At 48.9% G+C, this 12,743-nt stretch overlaps 1 protein-coding gene across 2 annotated transcripts in view; it reads right to left on the bottom strand.

Moving 5' to 3' along the window:
* Nucleotides 1-1,104: 1,104 nt before the first annotated feature.
* The window catches only part of ADRB2 (adrenoceptor beta 2), a 38,799-nt gene continuing 27,160 nt past the window's right edge, over nucleotides 1,105-12,743 (bottom strand). For both annotated transcript variants that reach the window (XM_080397986.1, XM_080397985.1), the window contains one exon: nucleotides 1,105-4,664. In XM_080397986.1, the coding sequence (XP_080254112.1) occupies nucleotides 4,630-4,664 (35 nt within the window). In that variant the 3' untranslated portion in view covers nucleotides 1,105-4,629. The remainder of the gene's footprint in view (nucleotides 4,665-12,743) is intronic.

The raw sequence follows: 12,743 nt of genomic DNA on the forward strand, positions 1-12,743 counted from the left end.
TGCACGTGGCTGGCACACAAGTGCCTGAGCCATACGTGAGTTTGGAAACGTCCTTAGAAAGCAGGGATGAGATGCTGAGTGTTTGTGGTTCAGAGTCATACTAAAAAGTGGAGGTATGGCACCACAGAGACCTGCATACCGTTATGCAGCAGTTCAAGACTGTCTCTGTGCCTTGATAAAAGACATACCAAATTCCCCTGGCAGCTCTGCATGCAGGTGCCACCAGAAGACCAGTCCCCAGGCTGCGTGGTGCTGCCTAAAGCCCCGTGCTCCCTGGCAGCCAGAGAACGGGTTACTGACAGATGTAGCACAACCACTGCCTTGAGCATCTTTATGTATTAGGGCACTCTAGGCCCTCCAACGTTGTAAATTGGGATGATTAATTGTCTAATCACGAATTCTGTTGGAAATGTGTCATTTTGATTCTTTTGTTGTTTGGGGACCGAATTCTTCCCCTGACAACTGCTTAAGAAAAGCTGTAATGTTGTCACTGCCACCCTGCTCTGCCATCCTGCTCCGCATCACTGGGGAGAACAGCTGGGGATTGAGAGAAGGAATTAAGGAACCTTCTGCTCCGTCACTGGTCTGAACTTTGGGCAAAGAACCGGCCCCTGGGACTACACGCTGCCACACAGGAGACTCCAGATTCCTCTGTTGTCAACCTGTGAAACCCTTGGGAGACTCAGCACCCTCTTTCATCTGGGTCTTTTTATCCTCCTTGGGTTTTTTGACCTGTCCTCCTCCTGGTTTGCTCATGCAGGACTGGTACCTGCACAGACTGCCTTGCTGTCCCTCAGTGCCTCTCTAGCCTTGTCCCGCAGACGCGTGCCCACAGTGCCTGGAGATATTGCAACCCATTGCCTATCAGCATCAGCGAGCTTCATGGAGAGACGCTGCAACCTGCTCTGGTGCACTTTATGTTCTGACTTACCCTGGCTATTCTTCTTGCATTCAACCTCCCCTCCAGGTAGCCCCAGCACCTCCCCACAAGCTGCCCTGGCAGCCACAGGAGCACAGTGACTTTCTGCTCCCACCATCCAGGTGCAGGCCCTTCCTTCGGCACCACTCAATGAATAGTGCAAAAAAGAAGAGTGGGAAGAGGAGGACTTTTCATTCTTTATTTGTAGGAACAATTTGTTCAGTGAGAACAGAGCTCTTACAATCACAATGGTGCTCCAGCCAAGCGCTGTACACAGAATCCCCATGCAAGCGCTCCACGTGCGCCGAGCCTGCCGAGCCCCCGCGCTGCTGGTGGGGCACGGGCATCCCTCTGTGCCCAGCCACGGTTCCAGCTCACACATACGATTTCCAGGCAGGACAGACCACAGCTCCCTGTCACGGCACGGACCTCTGACCCCCACCGATCCCAGTACGGCTGCACAGGCAGTACTGGAGCATCACCCACCTCCATTGCTCAGTCTGGGCTTTTGCTGAAATGGAGACTTTGTTGTGTACTGTCCCTCGCAGACGTTGGTTCCCCACGGGATAGGAGAGCTCATTGCCAACACTGGTCCACTTTCAGACACATCTCAGTCTCTGCCCCTTTCCTGTGCCCCACGTGCCTTGCAGTGAGGGAGAGAGCAGCCCTAGAGCCACTGGGGAGACTGGGCATTGCCAGAGGTCCCAGCTGCTCCACTGGTGGGTACCGATGCCCGACAAACTCTGCACAGCTGAATTGACAAAAAGACTCATTCTGTGCCGAACTATGGGAAGGACAGGGAGTGGCAGCAATCAAGGAGCCAGAAAGGTTCTTGGAGGAGCAAAGAGGAGCGCTGGCCAGGTGGTAGAGACTGACTGGGACATAATGAGCAGCAGGTATTTGAAGAGCATCACTAGGAGTAATGGAATGAAGTTTTCAGGAGGAAATGCAGGTGGAATACTAATAGCAGCTCCTGACATGGACTACAGAGCAATCTCCCAAAGGACAGCACAATAACCCTAGTGTCAGGACAGTTAAAAATAGGCCCAGCACACCACCAGTAAATGCAATACATGGAACAAGCCTGAAGGGTCATAGGCAGATGGATTCATAATACATGTCTTCTATCTCCAACTCTTACAACTCTGCAAGGAAGCAATCAGCAGTAAGCAGGTCACTGCTTTTGGGCCATGCTGGCAAATTATCAGAGCGAGTGTACCCATTTCACTTGCTGCAACCTGCTCTTGCACACGAAAGGATTTGTGAGAAAAAGGACTACAACGATTGCATGCGTGTCTCTAACCTGAAAACTATTCCCAAGGGCAGTGTTTCCAGTACATAACAAGTGACTGGAGCCAGCCAGGAATCTTCTGAGGAACAGGTTTTGGTTGGGAAGTATTTCCATTCAGCAGCCACACAGGTTTGGACAAAGCCTTGGTGGGGCATCTCAGAGGGAAGGGTATGGGAGACGCCAGGCTCCCTTCGAGCAGCCAGGACCTCTGCCAAGGGATGCCCAGGCACCCTGGCTCCCTCCTGAGCGTGGCAGCTGTGGGAGAGCAGCAGGGCACTGGAGAACCCCCCTTCTCCCAGAAAAACGATTCCCCTCTGCAAAGGCCACACAGGCTTTCCATAAAATGGGATGCCTGGCCGCAAGTGGATGCTGCTGTTGTGCTATTTTTTTAGCAAAATGGGATGGAACAAGCCAAGGCTGAGCATGGCCCATTACAGCACAGCTACAGCATTGTCTAGAGAGGCTTGTGTCTGCCGGTCTCAAACCGGCTGCGTTAAATGGTCTGTACATGGATATCTCTTTGGACAGAGCAGAAAAGGGCGTTAAACCTCTGTGAGCACCCTGGTAGCAACTTGCCTGGCTGAGGATAGGGCCCCCTGCAAGTGTCCAAAGCCAGGATGTACACACAGTAAGTTTGCTTCGTTACAGCTGGGGGTGCTGAGAGGGCACGATCCGGACAAGCAACTTGCACAGAGGCACATGCCCTGCACAAGCACAGCTGCACGGAGAAAATCTGGCTGGAGCGGCAGAGCTTGTGCAGCCAACAGCTGTCCTGCTGTCCTTCCCAACAAAGCTTTGCCCAGCCTGTTCTTAATTCTCGAAAGATCAAAATTGCACACTGACCCCAGGGAAAGTATTTCTGGTTTAATTGCAGCCTTTTCCTCCTGCCTCATATGCAGACCCCACATGCATGCCCGGATCCGGCCCGCTCAAGGCAGACACCTGCCCCTTGGCCCGCTTCCATCGCACAGACACGCGGTACACGCTCCCCTTCTCCATCCCCTCTCGGATGTGGATGGTTGTGGGGAGGGTGCTCTGCTAGCAGCTTTGCATCAAGCAGCAAGGAAATAAATAAATAAATACAATTGCACATGAGGGAAGGGGTATGCAGCTGGAAGGCCAAGAGAGAAGGTCTGAGATAGGGCTCCTGGTACGGTTCAGTACCAGCACATTTTGCCCAGGCCTGTGAGAGCAGCTTGGTGAACAGAGACCTGCAGCCACCCAGCTGGGCATGACAGTCTGCAGCTGGGACACCACCTGCAATTAAAAGGCGCGTATTTTCCTGTGGTTTTGAACCAGTTTTTCCTACTATTTTCTACCTGAGCCCCTGCCACTGCCTCCGTCTCTCTCTCTTTCTCTGCTTAATGAGTTTTTTACAGTCCAAGGTGCAGAAGCTTAGCGTGCAGCCTGCTGGTGCACTCACTTCCACAGCTACAGGAGAGGGAGGATGCTCTGTAATGTTTTGGGGCTGGGGTGTTAAAACTTGGTTCCCAAGCATGGCTGGTCAGGTTAGCATGTGACTGCTTGCAAGTAAAAGGATCGCCAGGTTCAAGCCTTTCTCCTGTCTGAAGTCCAGGCATTACAGCTGCAGATTTGTTGGTGTAAGGAGCAAACAAAGGCCATGTTACATCTGCACTGTGCAATGTCAGCCTCATCTAGCAACAGCACTGCACTGGGCATCACGTTGTGCACTGGGCAGGATTTGCCCTGTACTAATACTTCTGCTTGTTTGTGGGGGTCTGGGCCCCACACACAGTACACGTAGGCCTAGAGAGAAAAAGAGGTAGACAGAGAAGACACCAGAAGGACAAACAAGCACAGAATAAGTCAAAGCAGTCTTCCACGCTCTTGCTTTCTCAGTTGTGGTCAGATTCCTGTTTCGTCTGGAGCCCCAGCCAGCACGTGGACAGGCAGCTGTGAGCATGTCCTGCCAGTCCACTGACCTGACCACAAGGCAGAGACCTTGCTGTGCCTCTTCCAAACCAGCCACTGGAGATGGCCACATGGTCCTGGTACCCTCTTCCCTTTTGAAAGTGCTTTCTGAGGATGCTGTGCCAAGGAAACCCGTCTGCACCTTTTGTGGTGATTTGGACATTTACCTCCTTCAGTTCAAAGGGCTCCTGTAGCTTCTTTCCAGCGCTGGTTTCATATGCAGTGACTCCTGCAAAGTGCCTTTCTTAGTGCCAGTCCACCATCTGTGTCCTCCAAGGCTAGCAGAGCCTTTCCTGGTCCTCTAGTTATCCTTCATCAGCTTCTCCTTCAGGTGATGCACAATGGACTATGGGTTGGGATGAAGACATTTGCCAAGGCAATCACTTCCCGCAGCATCCCCAGGCTCAGAGAAGCAAGGCCGTGCTCCCACTCAATCTCTTCAGAGCCCTCATGAGCTCAGGATGGTGAGGAAGACAGGTCAGCCCATTCAGCTCTCCACCATTCCTGGGCACCCAGGGATCTCTATGTGACAGAGAAAGAAAGAAAAAAAGCATCAGTTTAGCATGGCTGGGGTAGAGAAGGGATTCAAATGCTGAAGGTAGGAAGAGAAATTACACTTCCCCAGGACTTGCTGATCCTGCCTGGTGTACACCATGTCCACTGGCTCTGTCTTAGCCTTCAGGCACCCTCCCCAGATGCTGTGAACACCCCTACTGAAGCAGCCAGTGGTTGAATGAGCACCAGGAGCAGCCCACTCCCTCCATGCCCAGTGGTGCCCTGCCCAAACATGCCACTGGGTGCTGGAGCTGCACCTCCTCCAGCTGGGTGAGCTTCTGCCCCCATGTTTTCAGTGATGTTTCTACAGTGCTGGTACACTTCTGAGCTGTGTGAGTGGGATGATCAACCAAGGCACTGGGCAGGGGTTGCAGCCCCTGGACTGCTGGCTGCTTTAGTACCTGAGCGATGATTTTCCTGCAGTACTACCAAAAAGCAAAGCTTCTTTGCATGAAATAATCAGAACAAACAGATGTCTCTCTACATATACACTCAGGTCAGCTGCCCAGGAGATAAGAATATATTTCCTTCTGGTCTTAATATCTGTGAATCTACAAAAGGGAAGAAACAGGGCTTTTTCTTGATTGTGGAGATATCTGAATGACAGACACATTAGATGGAAAAATGGGAAATTAATCTTGAGATAGAGCAAGGAACAAGTACTGGATATGCCTGTGTGCTTTTATTTATTTGAAAGTGATATTTTAGTAAGCACATGTCAAAGATTATTGTCTGTGGGGAGCGGGGAGAAAGCAGCATTTTAAACCAGAATGGATCTGCAGAAAGGAAAAAAACATATTTGTTCTTTGGGAACACAATGCCTCTCTCGGAAGAATACTGGGTATCCAAAATGAAGTTGTATTTCTTGCGCAACTCAAAGATGAAGTTCCAACATGAGAGAGATGATTTGCAACAATGTCAGTTGCTAGCGTCTCTTTAACGACTGCTCACACTCCACCCACCCTGCAAAGTGTGTCTGTCCGTCTGTCCTTCCTTCCTTTCCTTCCTTCCTTCCTTTCCTTCCTTTCTTCCTTCCTTCCTTCTTTCCTTCCTTCCTTCCTTCCTTCCTTCCTTTCTTTAGAACCACACACAGCCCAGTCTGTACCGCACCTTATTGCCAAGAAGGATTCTACTTTGCACCAAAGAAGGAAGAAAAGTCCTTCAACTTTCTGTTTCCTCCTCCTAGCTCCCCCACCCCATGGATTGCAATTACTTCTGGTGCAGCCTGAGCAGTGAAGTGTGGGCTGGGGCTGGCAATCGTTAAACACTGGGATAAGGAGAAAGTAATTTGCTAAATCAGCTGGATTTAGATGATTTGGACTTGTTAATCACTACTGTTCAGTTTTGTTCATGAGGCACTGTAGGCTATCAGAACCTAAAGGCATCACAACTGTCACCCGGAAATCTTGCAAACCAGGAGCTCTTTAGAAAATTCCTGAGACTTCCCATGTGGAATAATAGCAGCTCCACATCTCCAGCAATTTCCACAGGCAACAGCATGGAACAATCATGCAGCATGGGATCAAAGTCTGACAGTTTAACCAGGAAGGAAAGCTATACCCAAATATGAAGTCATGACGATGAAATCAGTGACTTTCTGCAATGCGGTATGCTAAGCATGCTGGAGTTTTTCCAGAGCAAAATGGGAACCTCTGAGTGCAGCTTTTCTGCCCTTTTTCATCAGCTTGAAGCCAAAGGGCTCTTCTTCGGCTACCCTATAGATGGGGCTTGTAAACTTACAAGGAAATCTGAGCCATGCTGTAAGCTCCCAGGGCAAAGCCACTATTGCAGAGAGTTCAAATGTGAAAGGAGGAGGGAATTCTCTAAACAAATTGCATGTCTGCATTCAGGAAAGAGAGCCACGAAGCAGAGCAAGGTTATGTTCCTGACTCTGCATCCCTCAGCCACTGTGATTTAATTGCCTGCTTTCCTAATTGGAAAGAACTTTGCTCTTTGAAGTGGTGTTACTAAACACCCTCATCCCTCACAGGCCAGTTCCCAAGGTCCTGACTTAGTTCTTCCTAGGAATCCAAAAGAAGTCAGTGTTTCTTGATATCTAGATATTTTATGACATGATTATTATAAGTGACTTTCTGGTATTCCAAATCCAAGCCATGCACATGAGTTTAGATAGGAGGCAGAAGTCCAATGTCCTCTTCCCACTGCCCCGCTGGATGAGCTTCACATTCAAGCTCCAGTTTCTATGGCAATAATCACAGTTTTGTTTCATGACTGGTAAACTCTGTCGCTCCCTGCCAGCAAACGCATCACGTCGACTGAGTTATTCACCACTACTGAGAACAAAAGAGGTGGGAAAACTGAGCGCATGTTCCCTTAGCCCTCTTGCATCTCCACAGGGCCAGATTCCAGGTGAGGGTGCAGACAAGGAGGCGAGTGTGAGTGAGGAACATCCCACCTGCTGCAGCTCACAGGTTCTACCTGGGCTGTCAAAACCCATGGCTGGAGCTCGGAGCAGCCATCCATCCCCATGGCTGTACAGCAGGGATGTGGGAACCATTCAGTGCACCCAGCCGGGGTTCCTTGGGGCTGGGAGCATGGAGAATGGCTTTTATTTCTCCTGTCTGTTGATGATAGCTGTGGCTGGAGCCTTGGATAATAAGTAGAAAAGGAAGGACTGCAGTTCCCCTCTGGTTTCTGAGGTTCTCCTGCTGCCTCCCACCTCTGCCACCATGGGAAAGGCTGAGAGATGGGTAAAGCATGGCCTCAACTTTTTTTTAAGAAACAGAAAGAAGGTGAGGGCTTATTTCCCTGGGACACCCATGGCCCCATCCTACTCTGCAGCACCTCCAGGCTACCCAGCAGTTCACAGGGACCCCATTTTGACCTGGTGGCTTTAAAGCAGTTATGCCACACATGGCTGCGTTTCACTGTGTGCAAACCGAGCCACCCAGTGCAAACGTGTACCATTAAGAAAGGAAGTCACTTATGGGCAATTAAGAGATTGGCCAGATGCCAACAGAAGAGGGGTGTAAATCAGCTTGTCTCCACTGGCTGTAATGGGGAAGGGCTGATGGACTCTGAGGCGACAACTGGGCTCTCTAACTTCCCAAAGAGCAGCCAACAGAAATGCAGGCCCTCCTTGCCAAAGTGTCTTTTAAACAGCAAGGTTGTTTGGGAAGCCCTACCACTTCAAGTGGAAATATCCATTTCTCATCTCCTTCTGCTTAAATCCACAGCCTGCAGGCTGAAGCCACAGCAGAGCAGAGAGGGGCCAGCACCCCTTTTACAGCCAGGCTTTCACTTCCAGCCCTTTAGAGAAAAGGTGGGAAATCTAGACAAACAAGTAAGGATTAACACTGAATGCTGCCAGCACAGAATGCCTACAACAACTGCTTGTGTCTCTTGGAGAAGAAAAGTGCAGCCAGCATCTCCAACCCTCCAGACTAGCTCTTAGCACCAGTTGCAAGCGCAGCCCCCCCACATGCCCCTCTGTCTTCAGCTAGGACCACCAGTTCCTCCATGGACACCTGCATGGTATCCATCAGGAGATGAGGGTACCTCTGTCTTGCTCTCCACCATCATCATCATCACAACACAAGCCAAATGGTCAGATTCATCCCTTTATGACTCTCCTGGAATAGTGACAGGCAATGAGACTAATCACTTTACACAGGAGCATTGATTTATCCCTTCTTTTCATTAATGACCTACTACATGGAGCTCTTTGAGACGTAAACTGTGGTGAAGGTATGTTGTGTCATTTCCATCAACTTAATACCAGCAAAATCCACAGAGTTGCTCTCTGTCATCACCACTGCATCCCAGAGCAAACCCTGGCCTGCTGTTTAGTAACAGTGCTAGGACATGCTGAGCCCAACTACTTTTGCTCTTGTTCTGGTGTAAATCAGCAGCAACATTCTGAAGTCAAGGGAGTCTAACTTTCCTTTAGACTGCCATTACGGTGCTGACGTCAGTGGAACAATTTCAGATTTATGCTAGTGTCATTGAGAAAGGAATTGGACCTAATGATTTACACCACTGTAAAGCTGATGTGCAAGGGGAACTAGGCTGGCAGCACATAGCCTTGTCCAGGCACTGATGGAAGGCAGGGCTAGCTACCCAAATAACGGCATAATCTGAAGAATCCTTATTTATGGGCTCTGAATGTGTGCGCGCACGTAGGAAGGAGGTTTGCAAGATGGCAATTAAAATAAACAGCAGATCACTTATCCTAAACATCTGCCTCGTAAAAGCAGAAAATCAGATGTTGCCCTGGAATGCATGCTATTTGCTGCTCCAAGTAACACAGAGGGAGCACAGCTCGCCTGACCTCTTCCAACATTTCCTCTGTCCCGAGATCTGAATTCCTCAGGGTTCACAAGTCAAAAATTAATATTCAAAACAGAAGTCAGCTGAAGAAACTCGTAGCCGCTGTTCTTGCCCGTTGCCTGTTCACCTGTGGGAAGCTTGGATTTGCTCATCAGACAAACACGATGAGAGGGATGGACCACCCACATCCCACAAAGCAAGGGATGTGTGGAGACAGGCCACATGCATTCATCTTGCTAACCATGTAGCCAGCTGGATATCACTAATTTAAATTCCTTTATATTGTTCCAGTACAGCCCTAGAAGAGGTGGAAGTCTAATGATGAAATCACTTTTGGTCATTAGTCACAATACATCCCAGGCTCAAGGGCAGCCATTCTGATGCGTGAAGTTCTGGTGAGAAAGTAAAATGACCTTTTCAATCAATGGGAATCAACTATAACCCACATAGTCACAGCGAGACTTAAAAACATCCCCTAAGGGACGTTTCCCAAGGGGTCAAGGAAAGGATGAAGAGGAAAAAAATTCTCTCCTTGGCCCTAGGCTGTAGATTGGCAGTAGATTGTCTTAGTGGTTTACTAAGTGGTTTTGCAAATCTTAGATTTGCTTCACTCAATTTGAGACGTCTGTGGAAATCTCCATCCAAGCTAGTCGTCCAGAGGAATGGACACTCTGGGAGCCCAGTCCTCAGACTAGTGTCACCACCTGCAAGGCAGCTGAGCGGCTTTTCGCCAGCCGGGTTCAGGTGGAGCGAGGGCAGGGCAGGAGGGGATTTCACTCCATCGCCTTCCTGCACTCCAGCAGGCGAGACAGTCTGTCAGCCTTGCATTGCACAGGCTCTGCATCCAAACAGGGGCTTCCAACCTCATGAAGTTTGGCACGGGCTGCCTACAGATTCTCCCCTCTTTCCTTTCCTGCCGCTTCAATCTCTCCGTGGAAACTCTTGCTATTTTATCATGTTTCAGCAACCTGTCATCTACCATTTGCCAACAGCTCTTCCTATAACCTTTAAATAGCATATGTTAAAAGTGCAGAGTGTAAAAAGAATCCTAGGGTACAACAACATGAAATGAACCATCAGTTGCTTCTTCACAGATCAAGATAAAGTAAGAACCAGTTAATGCATGGTAAGAAGCTGAGTTGTAACATAAGGGCACAAGGAACCCCAGAAAGTACCGATCCCAGAGTTAGGCTCCTTTATGAACATCCTTAACTAAGAAAGAAAAAAAATTACGTCTCAGCCTTTTTAGTTTGCTGTAACCCACACCTCTGCTTTAGGGCATATCTGCACCTGGCTGTATGGGGTGATGTTCTGAGTGACACACGGTGATGCTACTTGTTTTGTTGCAGGGCTCTGACACAGCATCTTTCCTCCACAGAGCTCATCCATGACCCCTAGGTACAAGTCACAGCCTTGGGAATGCTGGCAGTGCTTTTAATACTTCAGAATGCATCCATCAGCTCAGGGCTTTTCTTTCTTCCCTGCCATTCTCCCCTGCACCAGTTGGTGCTTCTTTTACACTCCTTCCCCATGAGCTCTCCTATGGGACAGGGTTGCAGCAGCCAACGCAGCAAAGCCAGACCTTGACAAAACTTCCCCAGTGTCGGTTCTTAGCTCATGTCCATCTCGCTCCCTGCTAGCCAGGCACCAATTTAACTTCACATCTCCACTTGTTGGTTGTCACTGAAGACCTAAATCCTCTTTCTCCTTTACCACCAGTTGAAGAACACAGATCTCCCACCACTAGGATATCACCCAGATCTGCCAGGGTCTTGGTAAAGATTACTAGGTCTTAAATTGATGCAGATGCCAGTTCCATCATTAAATCTCAAACCTGCATCTTCATTTACTTTGCTGAAAAATAATGCCCTAATCAAATTCTAGACTTGAAGGACTTCTTTTTTTCCTGGCAGAGGATCATCAAAGTAACTCTGGAAAGTGGCCAGAATGTGAACAGCTGCAAAGCAACAGGATTTTAAAAGCGACGTTATATTATTTCTCTCTCGTTTGCTTGCCCCAGCTTTTCTGAGGGGGTTGTTTGTTTCCTTTTTTGAATTTTGGGGAAGTTGGAAGAACATTGTTTGCTTCTTTTTAATCGTTGAACAGATTGAAGGTGGTTCCCAACAGAGCAACAATTCTCTTAGAAACTATTAAATAAACTGTAAAATTCTGCAATCCCCCAGCAGGAGCTCTTGACTTTGGAGAGCTGGAAGCCTTGTGTAATGCTTTTCTGGGATTTTATGGTTTTTTGGCAAATCATGATTTTCCTCCCTGTGCTTTCCTGACGACAGCGCAATGCGCTAGGGCATGTGCTGCTATCGCATACTCAACTCTTTGGAGCTGATAGACTTCACTCAAATCTTGCAACTGCGTAACTACCAGGGCAAGTGGGAGGACTGTAGAAAGGGAAGGTACTTTCTGAAGCCTTAATGGAAGAGGTTTACTCTGAAATACTGCATGTACACATGATGCAAGTGTAAAATACCCTGTACGTGGGATCTCACTATGCTCTCAAGGTATGGGAACATGACTTCATGACTGTGCAAAAAACCACATCCTTTCGATACTCTGCAAACCTGAAATTATGACAGAGGTCAGAGCCCTGCATGCCAGATAATGTAAGCAATGCTTTTGCCTTAGGTTGTGGCACACTGTAATTTGCTTTCCTTGGTGTGAGGCCAACATAGTGCAGACCTGTCCTTAAGCTGGGCTTACACCCAGTTTCCTATGCAGTTGTTTCAACTGATACAGACTTAAACCCAAACCAAACAAGTTCACAATGAGTAGAACATTCCTCTCCCTGTAAGAACAACAGAATAGCCAAACAGCACCCTCACTCCTCCACCTGCCTCTGTACTTCACACCCTGTCAAAAGGAAGGTGCTGGGGTGGGATTTCAGCTCCTCTCCTGCCACAAGCACAGGACACAGCTCTGAGCAACCTGCTCTCACTGACCGTGCTTTGAGCGGGGGGTTTGGATGGGATGATCTCGAAAGGTCCCTGCCAGCCCCAGCTATCCCGCAGTCCTGTGAAATACAGCAGGTAGGAGCACTGCTGTGTGCCAGGCTCAGAAAGCCATGCAACATGGAAAAGGATATACATGAAGACACCACCATCTTCTCTTTCTCCCCAGCCAGCTGTGAAAAAGCAAAGACTTCACAAAGGCCTCCTAATTTTCCTATGAACTGTCTGGTTTCTGCCCTCTGGGCAGCACACTGAACTTGTGGGGCTGCCAAACACATTAGCTGCCAGGCTGGTGCCACGGGGCATTCCAGTGACAGTTTCCCTAAGGGCTCCTGAGGCTCCCAGTGAATTGCAATAGCAAGGAGCCTTTTGATTAAGTGTCACTGGCATTTCAGTGCCAAGGTGTTGGTGACATGGGCACTACCAGCTCAAGTAGAGGTCCACCACTGATTTCTTTACAACTGTGTTTTTCCCATTAATTCAGGAGTTCTCCATTTTCCGGCTGTGCTGTGGTTTGCTGCTGTGTAGGCTACGTGCAAATGAACAATCAAAAGCGCCAGCCTTTGATGGAAGCTGCTAAACTGAAGGCAGCCAATTCTCTGATGAGATTGCACATCAGGGTTGTTTCTCAGGTTTGACAAGATGTGGTCCCACTTAGGGTCAAGCTGTTCCTTAAAGCTCTGCCAATTTCCTTCTGGCCCAGGAGTATTTGAAGTGACAGGCTGCCAGCCCCAGGAGACAGAGGTGGACCACCATCAAGAGAGCCAAATTCAAGGGCCGTTAAGATAGAGAT

The sequence above is a fragment of the Falco punctatus genome, assembly GCF_963210335.1.
Source record: "Falco punctatus genome assembly, chromosome: 8".
Taxonomy (NCBI): domain Eukaryota; kingdom Metazoa; phylum Chordata; class Aves; order Falconiformes; family Falconidae; genus Falco; species Falco punctatus.